Here is a 21020-nt window from a genome sequence, read left to right as displayed (position 1 = left end):
TTTTAGGGGGGTGGGAATTAGATGCCCCCTTATGCGCCCATTCTATCTTATGGGTTCATAAAATAGAATGGACTCCATACCCAATTTGGCGAACCCCCCCCCTCCAGTGGCACCCAGGGCAAACACCCCCTATGCCCCCCCCCCCAAGATCCAGCCCTGGTTGGAGATCAGTGGTAAAAGTGGCAGATGCCCAGGCCCCACCTGGAGGCTGGCAACCCTGAAGCAGAATATGGATCAGGATGTCCAGAACCAATAGTTAGTAATGAGCCAGTTTGGTGTAGTGGTTAAGTATGCAGACTCTTATCTGGGAGAACGGGGTTTGATTCCCCACTCCTCCACTTGCACCTGCTAGCATGGCCTTGGGTCAGCCATAGCTCTGGCAGAGGTTGTCCTTGAAAGGGCAGCTGCTGTGAGAGCCCTCTCCAGCCCCACCCACCTCACAGGGTGTCTGTTGTGGGGGAGGAAGGTAAAGGAGACTGTGAGCTGCTCTGAGACTCTTCGGAGTGGAGGACGGGATATAAATCCAATATCTTAATCTACCTCACAGGGTGTCTGTTGTGGGGGAGGAAGGTAAAGGAGATTGTGAGCCGCTCTGAGACTCTTCGGAGTGGAGGGCGGGATATAAATCCAATATCTTCATCTACCTCACAGGGTGTCTGTTGTGGGGGAGGAAGGTAAAGGAGACTGTGAGCTGCTCTGAGACTCTTCGGAGTGGAGGGCGGGATATAAATCCAATATCTTCATCTACCTCACAGGGTGTCTGTTGTGGGGGAGGAAGGTAAAGGAGATTGTGAGCCGCTCTGAGACTCTTCGGAGTGGAGGGCGGGATATAAATCCAATATCTTCATCTACCTCACAGGGTGTCTGTTGTGGGGGAGGAAGGTAAAGGAGACTGTGAGCTGCTCTGAGACTCTTCAGAGTGGAGGGCGGGATATAAATCCAATATCTTCATCTACCTCACAGGCTGTCTGTTGTGGGGGAGGAAGGGAAAGGAGATTGTGAGCCGCTCTGAGACTCTTCGGAGTGGAGGGCGGGATATAAATCCAATATCTTCATCTACCTCACAGGGTGTCTGTTGTGGGGGAGGAAGGGAAAGGAGATTGTGAGCCACTCTGAGACTCTTCGGAGTGGAGGGCGGGATATAAATCCAATATCTTCATCTACCTCACAGGCTGTCTGTTGTGGGGGAGGAAGGGAAAGGAGATTGTGAGCCGCTCTGAGACTCTTCGGAGTGGAGGGCGGGATATAAATCCAATATCTTCTCCTTCTTCTAATGTTCTTCAATTCGCACTTTTGCACTTCAGTTTGGAGAGTCCGTGTCAGCCTGTTTTGTGGCTGGGTGGTTTTCGTCTCTAATTCTCTAAGAGAGTTTCAGGTGGGCAGCCATGTTGGTCTGAAGCAACAGAGCACAGTTTGAGCCTAGCGGCACCTTTAAGACCTGTGTGCTTTTGTGTGTGCATGCACACGAGAGCTTATAACCAGAATTCAACTTGACTGGTCTTAAAGGTGCCGCTGGACTCAAACTTTGTTCTACTACGAGAGTAGAACAAAGAAGGAGTCAAGCATCCCCTTAAGACCAACAAAGTTTATTCAGAATGTAAGCTTTCACGTGCTCTAAGCACACTTCTTCAGACGAGGAATCGGGTACAGTGAGCAGAGCTACATATAGCTGGTAGGCAGTGGTTTAGAATGCAAAATGGTACAAATTTAAAATCCAATGACAGAATAGCAAAATTAACTAATTGAGCAAACCTCTGATCTGGGTAGCAGGAGCGTGAGAAACCAATAAAACCGTAACAAGTCAAAATGTGAGAATGTCTGCTAATCGCTCTGTTGTTTATAAGTCTGGGCCAAAAGTGGCGCAGAGTGGTAAAGCTGCAATACTGCAGTCGGAGCCCTCTGCTCATGACCCGAGTTTGATCCCAGTGGAAGCTGGTTCAGGTAGCCAGCTCCAGGTTGACTCAGCCTTCCATCCTTCTGAGGTTGGTAAAATGAGTCCCCAGCTTGCTGGGGGGAAAGTGTAGATGACTGGGGAAGGCAATGGCAAACCACCCTGTAAAAAGTCTGTTGTGAAAACGTTGTGAAAGCAACGTTACCCCAGAGTCGGAAACGACTGGTGCTTGCACAGGGGACTACCTTTACCTTATCTGGGCCAAAATGAGGGCTTATAAACAATAGCGATTAGCAGACATTCTCACATTTTGACATGTTTTATTCCTTTCTCACACTCATGCTGCCCAGATGAAAGGTTTGCTCAATTTGTTAATGTAGCTATTCTGTCACTGGGTTTTCAATCAATCAATCAATCACCTTTTATTTGTATCCCGCCCTCCCCGCCGAAGCAGGCTCAGGGCGGCTAACAACAATTCAATATACATTATACAGTACAACATTTTAGACTACAATTAATTAAAAACTATTAAAATTCCAAAACGATAAAATTAATATTTTGTGCTATTACCTAGATTTAAATTTGTTTTAAATTTGTACCATTTTGCATCCTAAACCACTGCCTACCAGTTACATGTAGCTCTGCTCACTGTACCCGATTCCTTGTCTGAGGAAGTGTGCATGCACACAAAAGCTTACATTCTGAATAAAACTTTGTCGGTCTTAAAGGTGAATCTTGACTCCTACTTTGTTCTCCTGCTTCAGACCAACACGGCTGCCTACCTGGATCTATCTACTAAGAGAGTGTTATTTATTATTTCATTGCTCACATGCTTGGGAAGCTACCAAGCTTCAAAGTCAATATGAATGGGACTCTTTAAAAACTTAAACCTGCCATACTCTATTTTAAAGGCCCCGATGATCCATTGTGCAAAATTTCTCCGGCTGAAGAGCCATCTCGTGCTCATTAGACGTTGAACCTTTTATATCTGACTGCAATCGGTGCCCCCGGCATTCAATTACGGGCCATTATTCTTGTTCTGCTCAGTCCTATTTGAGTGTAACTCTATTATTAAATTACCAACAGAGTCATATGCCATCCAGGGCTAGTGGTTTTCTTGGCATTTTGCAGAGGGATAAAACTACTTGTTTAGATTATTTGTATGCCACCTCTTCAGAATCCAGCGTGAGCAGGGTTACCAACCTCCGGAGGTGTATGGAGATCTCTTGGTATTTATGTAAACCTCTGATGGCGGAGAAAGCCGATAAGAGGGATTTCTTTGCTAGCTCTCGCCCAGCTCAATTATTTAGTGTAAGCAGGTCTCCCTTTTAGGGAGAGCCCAAAATATGAGACACTCAGCCCTTACCTGGTCCTATTCCAATGTTCTAACTACTAAATCAGGGATGTCAAACTCATTTGTTATGAGGGCCGAATCTGACATAAATGAGACCTTGTCGGGCTGGGTCATTTAAGATTAGGTAGCAGAGATATAAACTTTATAAAAGGCACAGGCAAACACAATTAAATATTTTTTTTTAAACTTAAAACATGCTTAAAAAATCAGCACTCGTTGGTCGTAATGGTGCTTTCTTTGTATTTCTTCCATGGGATTCAGGGAACTGGGCAAAAGGAAGCTCTGGCTCTTTCCTTCCTTCCCCAGGGGACCAGGAGGGGGAGGAGCCTCAGCCAATAGAAGGAAAGGAGGCTTGGCTCAGTAGCTCTGCTGTGTGATTGAAAAAGCCTGGCAAAGCAAGCTCTGCCTCCTCTCCTTCCTCTCCAAAGGAGGAGCCTCAGCCAATGGAAAAGATAGAGGCTTTGCTTTGTAGTTCCTGTGCGATTGAGCAAACCTGGCAAAGCAAGCTGTGATGCAAAAGAAAGCAAGAGAGAGGGAGAAGGAAGCAGATGACAGCCAGTTGCTCGAGGGCCTAATAGGACCTCTCTGGGGGCCTGATTAGGCCCCTGGGCTACATGTTTGACATCCCTGCACTAGATCATAGTTAAAAACCCTGGTTTAGAGCGTTAAAGCTGCAGTACTGCAGTCCTAAGCTCTGCTCACGACCCGAATTCGATCCCCGGTGGAAGCTGGGTTTTCAGGTAGCTGGCTTGAGGTTGACTCAGCCTTCCATTCTTCCAAGGTCGGTAAAATCAGAACCCAGCTTGCTGGGGGGAAAGTGTAGATGACTGGGGAAGGCAATGGCAAACCACCCGATAAAAAGTCTGCTGTGAAAACGTTGTGAAAGCAACGTCACCCCAGAGTCAGAAATGTCTGGTGCTTGCACAGGGGACCTTTCTTTTTTTTCCTTACTACAAAACCCCATAAACAACTTATTAGCTCACCATGAGTGAGGGGAGAAGGAAGCAGGGCATATACAAGAAAACTTCTGCAAGTCTCAAAATCACAGTTTTCTGTCACATTTTAATCAGGCTATTGGTTTGCAGGGACAGGAAAGTTCCATCAGTGGTGTTTGGTCTATAATAATAACTCATCCATTGTAGTCTTTTCTCCCTCCCACACTGATGTCAACTGTCATGGACATCAACTTTCCCCAAACCTATCCTGTTCATTAGTGAGAACCAGGGGGTGGCTGGTTCTCCCTCACAGGAGGTCTTCTAGGAGAGCCCAGGCAGCCATCTTCCAGACATGTTCCAGCATTCAATGTCTGGTACTGACCAAAGGATAGGGCCTAGGTATCTTCAAAGGCTTCTTCCATCTCTTAAGATTCTTTGAATGGTAACATTAACCGTTTTCGCACACAGCTCACCTCGCAGTCACAATCCTGTTCCCTCCGCAGCGTCTGGTCGGATTTCCCACCATCTGCGCCGAAGTTACAGGAAGTGCCACAGCTTTTGCGTAGCAAACATAAACCGCTAAAACCCAGTTTATGTTTGCTACACAAAAGCCGCGGCACTTCCTGTAACTCCGGCGCAGATGGTGGGAAATCTGACAGATGCTGCGGAGGGAACAGGATTGTGACTGCGAGGTGAGCTGTGTGCGAAAACAGTCATACAAAAATCCACTGCAAGACATATAACCAAAGAAGAAGAAGACTGCATATTTATATCCCGCCCTTCTTTCTGAATCAGAGACTCAGAGTGGATTACAATCTCCTATATCTTCTCCCCACACAACAGACACCCTGTGAGCAGTGTTCCCTCTAAGCTGAGTTAATGTGAGCTAGCTCACAGATTTCTAGCCTCCAGCTCAGACATTTTTGTCTTAGCTCAGGAAGGATGACCCCAGAGCACACTAATTTATGCAGGAGCTCACGACTTTAATGCCAGTTGCTCACAAAGTAGAATTTTTGCTCACCAGACTCTGCAGCTTAGAGGGAACATTAACTGTGAGGTAGGTGGGGCTGAGAGAGCTCTCCCAAAAGCTGCCCTTTCAAGGACAACTCCTACGAGAGCTATGGCTGACCCAAGGCCATTCCAGCAGCTGTAAGTGAAGGAGAGGGGAATCAAACCCGGTCCCCCCAGATAAGAGTCCACACACTTAACCACTACACCAAACTATTTGTCTCCATCATAAAGCTTCTGTGGCCTACCTAAGTAAAGCATGTTAGTGACAAGGCATACATGTTTTTGAGCGGTTCCAACTTATAGTTGGGAAATATGTGCACCAGAAGTTTCCCACAACTAATAAGGACTGGCAAGAATCCTTCCAAGCATCTGACCAGCTACTCAAATACAGCAGACTGATAAATTAACACATGCAAGCAAATAAAAATAAACTCATTTCATTTTTTTTTATTTCACAGTTGGCATTATCTTTTTAAAAGGAGCAAGAGACATGTAATATGCCCACCAATTCAGACAATGCCCTTAAGCCAGAGGCGTCGAAATCATCTGTTACGAGGGGGCTGGGTCTGATGTAAATGAGGCCATGTGTGTACCTATTTGAGATTAGGTAGCAGACGTGCAAACTTTATAAAGGACACAGGCAAACACAATTAAAGATTAAAAAAAAAACTTAAAATATGTTTAAAACATTACACTCTTTTGTCTTAAAGGTGCTTTCTTTGTATTTCTCCCCTAGAATCCAGGGAACTGGGCAAAGGAGGCTCTGCCTTTTTCCTTCCTTCCCCAGGGGAACAGGATGGGGAGGCGCCTCAGGCAACAGAAAGAAATGAGGCTTGGCTCAGCAGCTCTGCAGTGTGATTGAGAGAGTCTGACAAAGCAAGCTATCACTCCCCCCCTTCCTCCCCAAGGGAGGAGCCTCAGCCAATGGAGAAAATAGAGGCTTTGCTCGGCAGCTTTTGTCCAAACCTTGCAAAGCAAGCTGTGATGCAGAAGGAAGCAAGAGAGAGAAAGAAGGAAACAGATGACAGCCAGTTGCTCAGGGGCCTGATAGGAGTCCTCCAGGGGTCTGATTCAGCCCCCGGGCCACATGTTTGACACCCCTGCATTAAGTAAATGAAATGAAAAGACACATATGCTACGGGTATGTGTTCCCCAACCCTGAGAAAGATTACCAATGCTCAACGGACATCTCTTGAAATTCATCAGTTGTTTGGCTCCAGCTCAGGTTGAACATTTTTCCTTGAGGGGAATTTGCACTCATGACTCGTTCATACAGTGGGAATGGCAGACATTGGGCTGATGGACAGAAACTGTTTTCAGAGGACTTTTGGGCCACATGTGGCCCTACTTGCTACTTCATGGAGAAAAGTGTGTGAGTCTCTACTTGTGCAGGGATATGGTTGGAAGCACTGATGGCGACCAGAGCTCTTTTTCTATAAACGTCGGTGACTGGGTTCACACTGATGTTCATGGATGAACTTGGGTGCCATAGGGATAATTCTGCGTTGCTCACATATAGAAGTAAAGTAGTGCACTCGTTCAAATTTCGACAATGGTTTACACAGAACAATTATCAGATTTCCACACGATATTGGTGCACACTCCGGAGCGGCCAAACTTGCTTAATATAAGAGCCACGTAGAATAAATGTCAGATGTTTGAGAGCTGCAAAACATGAATGTCAGATGTTTGAAAGCCGCAAGACAGGAAGAGAGGCAAATAGATGGGGTGAAGGAGAGGTAGAAAAAAAAAATCAACTTTAACTTTCAATGCATTCTCCAAGTTGCTAGCTGGCTTAGCTTGGAGAAGTGATTTAAAGAGACAAAAGCCTTCTCCGAGCCAGCCGAAAGGATGATGGAGGTTTTGAGAGCCACACCGTATGTGTGAAAGAGTCACATGTGGCTCCCGAGTCACAGTTTGGCCACCCCTGGTGTACACTGGAAATAATCAGAGAGATGCAATTCCATCTGTGGGTCTAGAGGATTGATTGTGGGGCTCAAACCCAATGATCAACTTAAAACGATTCCGTTCCATGATATGAACCACCAAATTTCTTTCTTTCTTTTATTTATTCATTTACTTTCCATTTATATCCCGCCCATTCCAAACGGACTCGGGGCGGCTAACAATCAAAAATAAAACCAACATCTCAGTTTCTGATATAAAACGATAAGACATAATAATTTACAATTTAAAACAATTTAAAACAAAATATTGGTGCTTTACAACATATTAAAAGCTTAGGCGGCTCAGATCGTACTAGGCTTTCCATTTATCTGTTGGTGGTCCCTCTGGTGGAGTTGAGCAGCAGAATAAGGGTGGGAGCCGTCTCCCCTAGTTGTTATAGGCTTGTTTAAAAAGTTCGGTTTTACAAGCCCTGCAGAATTGGGAGAGGTCCCACAGGGCTCTTATGGCCTCGTATTTATTTATATCAGCAGAGTGCTATCTCACAGACTAGAAATGGATTTTGGTTTTTTTTGCAGTACAACTTATATTCAGAATTTTTCTCTGTGAATGCTGACAGCGAACGGTTACAGAGTATGTGAATGATTTACAGTGGCTGATTGCTGATGACTGTATCTTAAATGGTAAGAAAAAAACCAAATCAGAAATACAGAATTTGAAAATCTGCCAGATTTTGAACACCCTTCAAAATTTCATTTCAGACCTAGATCCTAGGAAGATGACGTAGTGGTTAAGAGTGGCAGTCTCTGATTGGAAGACCAGATCTGATTCCCCCTAGGGTTGCCAATCCCCAGGTGGGGGCAGGGGATCCCCCGGTTTGGAGGCCCTCCCCCTGCTTCAGGGTCATCAGAAAGCGGGGGCGGGGGACAGAAATGTCTGCTGGGAACTCTATTATTCCCTAGGGAGATTTATTCCCATAGAAAATCATAGAGAATTGATTCGCGGGTATCTGAGGCTCTGGGGGCTGTTTTTTGGGCTAGAGGCACCAAATTTTCAGTATAGCATCTAGTGCCTCTCCCCAAAATACCTCCCAAGTTTCAAAAAGATTGGACCAGGGGGTCTGATTCTATGAGCCCCAAAAGAAGGTGCCCCTATCCTTCATGATTTTCTATGGAAGGAAGGAATTGAAAAGGTGTGCCATCCCTTTAAATGTGATGGCCAGAACTCCCTTTGGAGTTCAATGATGCTTGTCGCAACCTTGATCTTGGAGCCACCCCTAATGTCTCCTGGTCCACCCCCAAAGTCTCATGGTTCCACCCCCAAAGTCTCCTGGCTCCACCCCCAAAGTCCCCAGATATTTCTTGAATTGGACTTGGCAACCCTATTCCCCACTCAGCCACATGAAGACTATTGGGTGACCATGGACCAGGCCTCGAATTCAGCAGGAGCTCACAGGAGCACAGCTCCTGAACCTTTCTGATGCCCCCCTTCCTCCCCACCTACCTTGTCCATTGAACAGGAGGTGCAGCTGCATAACAATCCCTGGAATAGGAGAGTGGGCAGCCGAGCAGCCAGCCACCAGGGGCTTTGCCAAACCTCCAGCAGCCCTCATTAACCCCTGGAGAAGCCCGCACCGTCCTTTCTCCACTTCTTATGTGATTTTGGGTGGTGGGTGGCTTGCTGGTCTTTGGACTGTGGTGGTGGGGGCAGTCCAGGAGAGCCACAGGTGAGCGAGGCCTGCTTGGGCTGGCTGGATCTCTAGCCAGCCCAAGCAGGCCTGGCTTAACCGGGGCTCTCCTTTCTTGCATCTGGTTGCTTTTTGCTGGTGAAGGGGGGGTGAAATATGCTAATGAGTTATACTAATTAGCTCAGCCACCTATTTTTCTACAAAATGAACCCTGCCTTAGACCAATCACAGTTCTATCAGAACTCTCTCAGCCCCACCTTCCTTGCAAGGTGCCTGTTTGCGGGGAGAGGAAAGGAAGGAGACTGCAAGGCATTTTGAGACTCTTTAAGGTAGGGGAAAGCAGGGTATAAAAACCAACTCTTCTCCTACTATTTCACGGGTCTTTGGTTCACTCTACCGAAGGAGATGAGAAAGCAGGGTCCCTTGGGGAACACTGAAGGGTAGATCCAGACACCCTTTCCGCCAGTGCAACCTGAACTTTGCAATCATTAAGCGGTGGGAACCAAGTAGGATTCAGTTACCAGAACGACCTAGCAACACCTTCCGCAGTTGCCCTCTCGGCAGATGAGTGCAACCGTGCAGCTTCACTAATGAGCAACGGCGTTCACCCCCCTTTGAAACAGCCGGTACCGACTGACTCCTATCACCTGCTGATGTTAGAAGGCAGCACTCTTCTCCAAACGACACATTCAGTTAAATGCATGACAGCTGTCGGAAATGACGGCCAGGCATTTCGTTCCCCTCACTTAATCTATCGCCTGCACACACAGGCAGACTAGATATGTAAGGCTGGTTATTTACCCATGTCCCGTTATTGCATGCGTTTCCACCCCTGACGTGATTCTGGAGCACCAAGTCTGGAGACCAAGCCCTGTGAAGAAAGGTTGAAGGAGCTGGGCATGTTTAGCTTGGAGAGGAAGCAGCTGGGAGGTGATATGATCACCATCTTCAAGTACTCGAAGGGCTGTCATATAGAGGATGGTGTGGAATTGTTTTTTGTGGCCCCGGAAGGTAGGACCAGAACCAATGGGTTGAAATTAAATCAAAAGAGTTTCCGGCTCGACATCAGGAAGACCTTCCTGACTGTTCCTCAGTGGAACAGGCTTCCTCAGGAGGTGGTGGGCTCTCCTTCCTCGGAGGTTTTTCAACAGAGGCTGGATGGCCGTCTGACAGCAATGAAGATCCTGTGAATTTAGGGGGAGGTATTTGTGAGTTTCTTGCATTGTGCAGGGGGTTAGACTAGATGACCCTGTAGGTCCCATCCAACTCTATGATTCTATGAGATAGGAAGACATATGGTGGTATGGTATTAGGAATGGACAAGTTGTCCTGTACGCTATAGAGAGGATTAAAATAAACCATTTTTGTTTCTGCTTATTTTACTGTAACATAAAAACTGGCTTCCCTGGGGGTGGGTAGTGGGGGGGAATGAGAGAGATTCAGAATTTAGCTGGGACAACTAGGGGGAACAGCTGGTCTGGAGAAAGGAAAGACATCTGTGATTGATATCCAAATTCAAAAAAATGGTGTAATCTGAGATTCAGGACTAGGCAGTTTAACAGGTTGCATCCAACAAAGGAAACCCCCAGTAAATAGTACATTACAGTCTTCACTAATACTTTACCATGTAATAGTATGTAATAATAACAGACAGACACCTCTCATGCAATAGCAAAATATCAAAATACACAGTAAGCGATGAACTTTCATTAGAAATTACACACAACAAAAATATATAAACATACTCCCAAGTCCATACTTCCATAAAGTCAAAACTGCCTTCATAAGAACATAAGAGAAGCCATGTTGGATCAGGCCAATGGCCCATCCAGTCCAACACTCTGTGTCACATAAGAACATAAGAGAAGCCATGTTGGATCAGGCAAGTGCCATCAGGAGGTTCACAATTAAGGTTAGAAGCCCTTCCACTTTGCCCCCCCCCCCCCGCAAGCACCAAGAATACAGAGCATCACTGCCCCAGGCCGGTTCCAACAATACGCTGTGGCTAATAGCCACTGATGGACCTCTGCTCCATATGTTTATCCAATCCCCTCTTGAAGCTGGCTATGCTTGTAGCCGCCACCAACCTCCTGCGGCAGTGAATTCCACAAGTTAATCACCCTTTGGGTGAAGAAGTACTTCCTTTTATCCATTCTAACCAGACTGCTCAGCAATTTTATTGAATGCCCACGAGTTCTTGTATTGTGAGAAAGGGAGAAAAGGACTTCTTTCTCTACTTTCTCCATCCATGCATTATCTTATAAACTTCTATCATGTCACCCCCGCAGTCGACGTTTCTCCAAGCTAAAGAGCCCCAAGCGTTTTAACCTTTCTTCATAGGGAAAGTGTTCCAAACCTTTAATCATTCTAGTTGCCCTTTTCTGCACTTTTGCCAATGCTATAATATGCTTTTTGAGGTGCGGTGACCAGAATTGACACAGTACTCCAAATGAGACCGCACCATCGATTTATTCAGGGGCATTATGATACTGGATGATTTGTTTTCAATTCCCTTCCTAATAATTCCCAGCATGGCGTTGGACTTTTTTATTGCAATCGCACACTGTCTTGACATTTTCAGTGAGTTATCTACCACGACCCCCAGATCTCTCTCTTGGTCAGTCTCTGCCAGTTCCCAGCCCATCAACTTGTATTTCTGCCTGGGATTTTTGGCCCCAATGTGCATTACTTTGCACTCGGCCACACTGAACCTCATCTGCCACGTTGACGCCCACTCACCCAGCCTCAACAGATCCCTTTGGAGTGCCTCACAATCCTCTCTGGTTCTCATCACCCTGAACAATTTAGTGTCATCTGCAAACTTAGCCACTTCACTGCTTACTTCCAACTCCAAATCAATAATGAACAAGTTAAAGAGCATGGGACCCAGTACTGAGCCCTGCGGCACCTCACTGCTTACCATCCTCCACTGCAAAGATTGCCCATTTATACTCACTCTCTATTAATTAGCCAGTTTTTGATCCAAAAGAGGACTTGTCCTTTTACTCTGTGACTTTCGAGCTTACTAAGGAGTCTTTGATGAGGAACTTTATCTGGAAGTCAAGATAAACAACATATATTGGGACCCCTTTGTCCACATGTTTGTTCACCCCCTCAAAGAACTCTAACAGGTTAGTGAGGCAAGATCTTCCCTTACAGAACCCATGCTGAGTCTTCCTCAATAACCCGTGTTCATCAATGTGCCTACTCATTCTGTCTTTGATAATGGTTTCCACCAACTTTTCTGGTATCAAAGTCAGACTGACTGGCCTGTAATTTCCCGGATCTCCTCTGGAACCCTTTTCAAAGATGGGGGTGACATTTGCTACCTTCCAGTCCTCAGGAACAAAGGCAGATTTCAATGAAAGATCACATATTTTTGTCAGGAGACTCGCAAGTTCACCTTTGAGTTCTTTTAGAACTCTTGGATGTATGCCATCCGGACCTGGTGACTTCTTAGTTTTTAATTTGTCCATCAGTGGTAGGGCCTCCTCTCTTGTCACCTCAATCTGACTCAGGTCTTTCAACACCCCTTCCAAAATTAGTGGTTCTGGAGCGGGCAAACACTTCTCATCTTCCACAGTGAAGGCGGAGGCAAAAAATGCATTCAGCTTCTCAGCCATTTCCCTATCCTCCTTCAGTAATCCTTTGACCCCTTGTTCATCCAAGGGCCCCACTGCCTCCCTGGCTGGTTTCCTGCTTCTAATATATTTGAAGAAATTTTTATTATTGGTCTTTATGTTTTTGTGCAATATGCTCTTCATAGTCCCTTTTTGCCTGCCTGATCACAGTCTTGCATTTGATTTGCCACAGCCTGTGTTCCCTTTTATTAACCTCACTTGGACTAGCTTTCCACCACTTAAAGGAATCCTTCTTACCTTTTACAGCTTCCATTACTTTGTTTGTTAACCATATAGGCTTTTCTTATACCTGTTTGTGCCTTTCTGTTACAAATTCTCCAGGTAGCTACATGGAAGTCTCTGATGGTGCTACTCATGGAGATAAAAATATCCATTCAGCTGACTGGTCTGCAAAAGGTCTGGTTTTGGAATCTTGATCCTCTCCTCAAAAATCCTTCCAGGTTTCAAAAAGATTGATCTGGGGGGTCCAATTCTATGAGTCCCAAAAGAAGGTGCCCCTGTACTCCATTTTTTCCAATGAAGGGAAGGCATTTAAAAGGAGTGCAGTCCCTTTAAATGTGATGGCCAGAACTCCCTATGGAGATCAGTCGTACTTGTCACACACTTGCTGCTGGCTCCACCCCCAAAGCCCCCAGATATTTCCTGAGTTGGACCTAGCAACCCAATGTCTAGAGATTTAATTTCCAGCATGAGCAGGTGTTTACCTAGAGAGTATACCTGTCATTGTCACTGGGATTACTGCTACCCCTGAAAGCATCCATTTTCTCCAGGGGGAACTGAACTCCATAGTCTGGTCAATTGTGATTCTGGAGATCTCCAGACCTCCAACTGGAAGCTGGTAACCTTATAGAAGAAGAAGAAGATGACTGCAGATTTATACCCCGCCCATCTCTCTGAATCAGAGACTCAGAGCGGCTTACAATCTCCTATATCCTCTACCCCCACAACTAACACCCTGTGAGGTGGGTGGGGCTGAGAGGGCTCTCACAGCAGCTGCCCTTTCAAGGACAACTCCTGTGATAGCTATGGCTAACCCAAGACCATTCCACGAGCTGCAAGTGGAGGAGTAGGGAATCAAAACCTGGTTCTCCCAGATAAGAGTCTGCCCTTTCAAGGACTTCTCTGCCAGAGCTATGGCTGACCCAAGGCCATTCCAGCAGCTGCAAGTGGAGGAGTGGGGAATCAAACCTGGTTCTCCCAGATAAGAGTCCGCACACTTCACCACTACTCCACTATACAACAAGGAGCTCTGGTTCTTCATCCATGGTTCTTCTGCTCCTTGTTTTCTCCTCACAACAATCCTTTGAGCGAAGGTAGGCTTTAAAAGAGAGTGACTGGACCAAGGTCGTGTAGCGACCTTCACAGCTGCATGGGGATTTGACACTGCTGTGACTCCTGACATAGGGCATCACAGTGACTTTTGGGACCAGGTGGCCTATGACAAGGTCAGGTTGGCTTGTGAAGTTTTTAGCTTTGTGCTTCTTCTTGAAACCCATAGTCCTCCAGGCCACAGCTCCAAGGAGGCCACAGTTATTGCACAGGCCCATAAGGGAAGCCAGGGAAGTTTTTTAAAGTGTTATTGTTTCATTCCCCGAAGAGCCCTGTGGCACAGAGTGTTAAAGCTGCAGTACTGCAGTCCTAAGCTCTGCTCATGACCTGAGTTCGATCCCCGGTGGAAGCTGGGTTTTCAGGTAGCCGGCTCGAGGTTGACTCAGCCCATCCTTCCAAGGTTGGTAAAATGAGTACCCAGTTTGTTGGGGGAAAAGTGTAGATGACTGGGGAAGGCAATGGCAAACCACCCAGTAAAAAGTCTGCCATGAAAACACTGTGAAAGCAACGTCACCCCAGAGTCGGAGACGACTGGTGCTTGCACAGGGGACCTTTCCTTTCCTTTCCTTCATTCCCACCTCCAAAGAACAAAGTTAAAATCCAGCAACTAAAGTTTTGGATGGATGGATGAAAGGAAGGATGGATGGATGGATGGAAGGAAGATATATACCAGAAGTAAAGACAAAAATATATCAATAGTGGAGGCAGATCTACCTGAGACCCTGGAGAACTGTTGCCAGTCTGAGTAGACAGTACTGACTTTAAGGCCTCAAATTCAACAGGAGCTCACATGAGCACAGCTCCTGAACGTTTCAGAGGGTTCCCCCTCCTCCTCCCTGCCTCCCCACCTTGTACACTGAACAGTAGGTACAGCTGCACCACAATCCCTGGTTTAGGAGAGCGGGCAGCCATCCATCCATCAGGAGCTTTGCCAAACCCCCAGCAGCCCTCATTAACCTCTGGAGAAGCCCACGCCACCCTTTCTCCACTTCTTATGTGATTTTGGGCAGTGGGTGGCTTGCTGGCCTTTTGCCTGGCGGGCAGTGGCCCAGGAGAGCCCCAGGCGAGCGAGGCCTGCTTGGGCTTGCTGGATCTCTAGCCAGCCAAAGCAGGCCTCGCTGACCCAGGGCTCTCCTTTCTTGTAGAGTTGCTCTTGTCGGAGGCGGGGGGGTGGCATATGCTAATGAGTTATGCTAATGAGCTCCACCATCCATTTTTCTACAACGTGACCCCTGCTGACTTTGATGGGCCAAGGGTTAGTATAAGGCAGCTTCACATGAGAACAATGAATTATCTATCAGTGGTTTCTTGGTATCTAGAAATAAGTCCATATAAAATTGCTGTCCATATGCCATGAGTTCAGATACTGATAAGAGTTATAACATCTTTGATCCACTCATTTAACTCCTGCGAGAGCTATGGCTGACCCATTCCAGCAGGTGCAAGCGGAGGAGTGGGGAATCAAACCTGGTTCTCCCAGATAAGAGACCTCTGGCTGACCCAAGGCCATTCCAGCAGGTGCAAGTGGAGGAGTGGGGAATCAAACCTGGTTCTCCCAGATAAGAGTTGGCACACTTAACCACTGCACCAAACTGGCTCCCTAGGCAGGGACCGTTGTTCTTGACATTGCTATCAAAATGGCTCCATTGTGTAATCAAAAAGATAGGATGTTACCTACATGGGGGGTGGGGGCGGGCTGCATTCTTGATAATTATGGATCCACTGAAATGGGATAGGGGCTGCCATAGTACCCTAATACTCCTCGCTAAGCAACTGGATCCTGAGAACCTTTATAATGTTTAATTATTGAAATCCAGATCGAGTGATATAAGCAGCCTTGAGAGAGAAATCACAAAAGTATAATTTAGCGACCCACTCAAATGTTAACTGTAAGAGATGAGCAAGAACTTTCCATTTGAACCCATTCAACTGTGCCTGCTACACAGAGATGAGACACCAGACAACCTATTCATTCCACACACCTTGCTCATTTTTAAATTCCGTCAAATCTACACTGTAATATTCAGGCTGGACAAAATCAAATGGAATACAATTGAGAGCTCCGGAGTATATTTTAGAAAAGACACTTGTTCTTCACTTACACCCATTTATATCATTCCCTAACTAAATTTAGTTGTTGTTGGGGGTTTTTTTTTGCAATGTGCTATCATTCATTTTTTTTCATTTTTTAATTACCCAGACACCTCTTAATTCTTTTTACAAAACATGTTTTGAACTCAGGGCCGGATTAAACTCTGGGGAGGCTCCTGGGCAGTTGAAATCTTGCCCTTCCCCCTTGCAATATCTCAAAGTCTGAGCGTCCCACCACCCATGGCCCCCACTGCAGCCTGCAGGCATATTCTTAAAAGCCCCTTTTATCAAGCTGCAGGGGAAAGGCAGAGAGAGGCAAACTTGGCGACAACGGCAGCAGCAGCCGGACCAGGCACGTTGGGCAAAGAAGGGCTCAGTTGCTGGCTGCACATGCAGGCTGGAAGGGCTGCAAGCTGGGAGGAAACTGTGGAGGGGGGGAAGCTGGCCCAGGGCCCCTAAAGGGATGGGGGTCCATACGCCAGCGCCTACTTGGCCTAATTGTTAATCCAGCTCTGTTTGAACTCATCCTTTCCAAAGCTCTCACTTAGCTGGAAACCTCAAAGGCAGCACTGTGAAGGCACAGAGGCAAAACCCATCCAGGGTCACTTAGAAACAAGACTTTGCTACAACAGTCAACTCAAGCTGCCTCAAAACTTGAAGAGTGTGTGCCATGCCTCCAAGCCAAACTCCATGGGTGTTTTCAGTCTCTTTGGTTAACTTCCTCACAACTCGCTGGCAAATGATGGCTTTCCCGCTGAAGCCTTTTGGAGGTGGGATGGCAACAATCAGAACGAAATAAACGGCAAAGAAAGACGGCAGCCAATCCTGAAACCGAATTACAAGTATTCACAAATCACAGAGTCTAACGACACGCTTAACTTTCAGCACTGCGTTTCTTCTGGCGATTGATGCCTTCGCCATTATCTGTCATGTCACTGGAATGAGGGAACTATTAATAGCTTCTCTACAAAAGGAGAGATTTGGTTATTTATATCAAACAGAACGGATTTTCCCCTTTTAATGGATACATGGACTATCCCAAGTAATCTTCTTTACAATAAAGCTCTGGGTACCACAACTGGGGGAAACACCTTCCCCTTAGAAGCCGTATCCGATTAGTGCCGTTTCGAAACGGGTTACCTAAATGCATGGCAGAGAAAAACAGCCTCCTGTGAACTTTCTCCCAGAGACAATCTCTCGCAGCATTTCTTTAAAGGGTTATATAAACAGGATTTACTTTAAGCCACAACCAGAGAGGCAAATTTAAATCGTGCTGCTTTTTGTTTTTTTGCCTGGTTAGATTATAAACCCTTAATCTACTCACATAGCAAGTGCCCAGCATTGTATGCCCAAAACACTGTCTCTCATACAACGTTATGGAATTTATTTCCAACCTTTTTATCTAGGTACAACAGAAAACTTCGCAAACCAAAGAACGGTGTCCTTTGCTTCCACGAGACAGTCGCTTGCTTGGTTTCGCCAGCTCTGGCGAGGCCGCGGCTTCAAAAAAATGGAAAGGATCAACTGTTTTGAAAACTTTTAGTGCAGCACACACAACTGTGAGGAAACAAAAAATGCTAACAACTCCATCATGCCTTCATGTCGTTGATAATCAAAAACACATCAAGAAGGAGAGGATATACTCTACTATAAAACAAGCATTTGTGAATGATTACACCTAATCACATCTGACTGTCCCTAGCCAACAATCAATTGAATCACTGGATTTGCCTCAACCAAAGTTCTAACATTCACCATACAGCAGATGCCTCTCAGTCTCACAGGATTCTGAGTGGACACAGTTTCTTTGGATGCTCGCTATTGCCTGAAAATCTTTTATTTGCTATCATCCTGTTAATACAAATGCAACAAAGCCTGGATATGACAGTAACGAGTAAAAATTTCTTCCTACTACACACCTCTTTACTCCCCCCTCCTGCAGACTGTTCAAGTTCAATTACAAGGAAGGGGTTGAGGGCGGAAAGGAATCAGTTTGGAGTAGCACCGTTTACACCGAAGCACTGGTGTGCGTTGCTCGGAGGGTGACTCAGGGCGCTTTTGAATAGTCTCAGGAGAAGGTGCCCTTCAGAAAACCGCACGAGAGTCATCGCTTGGAGAGAAGGAGAACGATTCTTGAAGCAAACTCTCTTACCTTCCAAGCTCGGATCGATCAGTCCAAATTTTTCCAGCACCTTCACGAAGAGGACAATCAAGACCAAGACGCCTATCATTTCGAGCCCTTCCAGGTTCATGATGAGCTTAAGGTCATGGTCTGCCACAGCCGCTGAGGAACGACCTGCCTGGCTTCCTTGGTAAAGCCATTAGACTACATTAAGAAAGCTACAGCAAAGGGAAGAGCAGGGGGAAGGAGAGCAGAGTCCGGGTGGCTGACAGAGAGACTCAGAGTGCATTCGATCTACCCTAACGGAGGCCAGCGGTGGCAGCCAGATAAACTCCGGCATGTCAGGATTATCCGCTCGCTCATTAGCACTCGGAGACGGAACAACAGCCATGTGTGGGAGTGAGGGCCCATCACCCCAGGGATTGAGGGGTCATCCGGCCAGCATCCCTGGGAGGAAACAAAGCGGCTCGAAAGGGACAGCTGTGCATCTGGGAGCATTGTTTTCCCTTCCTCCTTCTTATGCCGGCGCTGCCGATCCGGGAGCGTTGTTGTGGATATTGGGTTGTCTAGGTAACAGAAGCGAACTAATAGGTGGATTCACATTGGCCACTGAAAGACCTCGCATCGAAGTAAGAGAACGCAAACAGCCAAGAGGTTTTGCGATTTAATTTTTTGAAATGTTCCTTTCCTGAAAAACTGGCGTTTCTGCACTGACACGGAGATGTTTTATAAAGGCAATCCTGAACAGGGTTATACCCCTCTAAGATGTCAGTGAGCTTAAAGGGAACTGTTTGACAACCACCGTAGCTGATAGGGTGAATTCAGTAGAACACAGCAAGAGCCCGTGGCACCCCAGAGACTAATAAAATTTGTGCCAGGATAGGAGTTTTCGCTTCTTCAGATACAGCTAGATTCTAGCTTCTTCAGATACAGCTAGAATGTGAGTCCACCTGTCCGTGTATCTCGGAAAGCGGAGTGATCTCAGACGCCGAATCACAGAAGCAGGCAAATGACAATAGCAGAGGTGACTGGATTAGGTGCGATATGCAGGGAGTGAATTCAGATCACTGTCTGCCAGGTGGTAACTTAGCACAGTCAATACACAGATGTTTAAATCATCCTGCTAAGTGAGAAAGAGAATTTTTGCCAGGCTTTGGCACCCGATTAAGAGAACTAGGAAGCAAGAAAACAATCTTTATGGTTAATACAATTGCCCTGCTCCTAGCTCAAGTATAGAAGGCACAGACGTTAGTACCTGTGGAATACAGCTATAGACAGGCCTCATTTTGGGCAGAAGTTCACAAGAGCGGAGCTCTAGAGCCTCTAAATGTTGTGCTCTTTCTTTCTTAACCTCCCCCCCCCCCCGGCAAAAAAAACAAAACCACTTGCTTCTGGGCTCCGTTGTTCAAACCCCTTGTGAGAATTTTGCTGAACTCTTAAGATTTGACAAACTTTCTAATATTTCTCCCCCCTCAGAAATGGAAAAATAACCAAAACATATAAAGCAGACAGATGGAAACCTTCATCATGCCACTGTGGCCACATAGGAGAAAGTAATTTGAAAAGGTATGGTGGGAGTAAAGTTTTTATTTAAAATGACAATTATCATTCAGGAAACATTTTAAGGTAGACGCTGAGATGATATAATTTAGTGCACCTTCTGGTGATGTCAGGGGTGTGTGGCGTATGGAAATGAGCTATGTTAATCAGTTGTGGTAACGAGCTCCGGCACCTCTTTTCCTATGAAACGAGCCCTGGCTATAGCTATATCTTCCGTGCAATACCGCAAGCTGTGTGCATATGTTTGCCAACCTCAAGGTGATGACTGGAGACCTCCTGGCAACACAAAACACACACACAATCCCCTTATTGATTAGCTCCAGGTGGGCAGCTATGTTGGTCTGAAGCAATACAACAAAGTCCAGTGACACCTTTAAGGCAAGCCAAGTTTTATTCAAGGCATGAGCTTTCTGAAAAAGGGCGCGTGCACACAAAAGCTCACGACGTAGATAAAGCTTTGGTGGTCTTAAAGGTGCCACCGGTCTCTAACTTTGTTCGGCTTATTTAGGATTGATTTCAAACATTTATCCCACTTTCCCTGGAGAAAATGGCTGCTTCGGAAAGTGGACTGCATGGCTTTATAACCTCCCAAGGTGCTTCCTCTCCCTAAACCCCACTCTCCTAGGCTCCACCCCCAAAATCTCCAGGAATTTCTGAACCCAGATCTGGCAACTGTACTCCGTTCCCATCAGGGCTGGATTAACAATTAGGCAAAGCAGGCACTAGCCTATGGGCCCCCATGCCTTTAGGGGGCCCCGGGACCCCTCCTCCCCCCAGTTTTCCCCGCTTGCAGCTCTCCCAGCCTGCACACAGAGCCAGCAACTGAGCCGCTCTTTGCCCGACTTGCCTGGCGACATCACCAAGTTTACCTCCCTGCAGTGTTGCCAAAGGGGCTTTTGAGAAAATGCCTGCAGGCTGCAGAAGGGGCCGCAGGCAGTGGGGCAGCACCCCCCCCCCCAACTCTGAGATAATTTGCAAGAGGCCCCCCGAGATTTTGACAGCCTAGGGGCTCCACAGGGTTTAATCCGGCCCTTATTCCCACGGTGGGGGATGTGGCTTTTTTCTGACTTCCTAAATCATGGGTGGGGAGGCACGATGTTCTTGCCTGATCTCATCCGACTTTGGAAGCTAAGAAGGGTTGGTACTTGGAAGGGAGACCACCAAGGAAGGCTCCGCAGAGGAAAGCACTGACAAACCACCTCTGCTTGTCAACAGCCTTGACAGCCCCTTCCTGGGGCTGTGACTTGGGGGCACATCTCACACAGTGGCCATGGGGACAGGGAGCCTATAGGAAGACATCCCTTACTTGAGTTGATGGCAAGCTGGTGTCAGAACACAGTCAAGGACAGCATCCATGCCTCCTCCTTGCCTGTAAACTCTTAGTACCCAGATTCACATGATGTTAATCTTAATACCCAGTACGCAGAATAAAACCTGGGAGGGGAAGTGGCATGGCATAGCCCCGGGGGCTGGCAAACTTGTAAGAGCCACATT

At 46.6% G+C, this 21020-nt stretch overlaps 1 protein-coding gene across 2 annotated transcripts in view; it reads right to left on the bottom strand.

Moving 5' to 3' along the window:
- KCNIP4 (potassium voltage-gated channel interacting protein 4) overlaps positions 1-21020 on the bottom strand; it is a 538048-nt gene that overhangs the window by 309740 nt on the left and 207288 nt on the right. Inside the window, exon 1 of one of the 2 annotated variants that reach the window (XM_060246239.1) lies at positions 17997-18369. The exons of the other annotated variant lie outside the window; for it this stretch is intronic. Coding sequence (XP_060102222.1) covers positions 17997-18096 — 100 coding nt within the window. The 5' untranslated portion in view covers positions 18097-18369. Of the gene's footprint in view, positions 1-17996; positions 18370-21020 lie in introns of those variants that run through there. 2 annotated transcript variants of the gene reach the window in all.

This window comes from Heteronotia binoei, chromosome 9 (genome assembly GCF_032191835.1).
Source record: "Heteronotia binoei isolate CCM8104 ecotype False Entrance Well chromosome 9, APGP_CSIRO_Hbin_v1, whole genome shotgun sequence".
NCBI lineage: Eukaryota > Metazoa > Chordata > Lepidosauria > Squamata > Gekkonidae > Heteronotia > Heteronotia binoei.
Note: the sequence above shows the minus strand (reverse complement) of the source record. Positions and strands in the feature narration are given on the sequence as shown.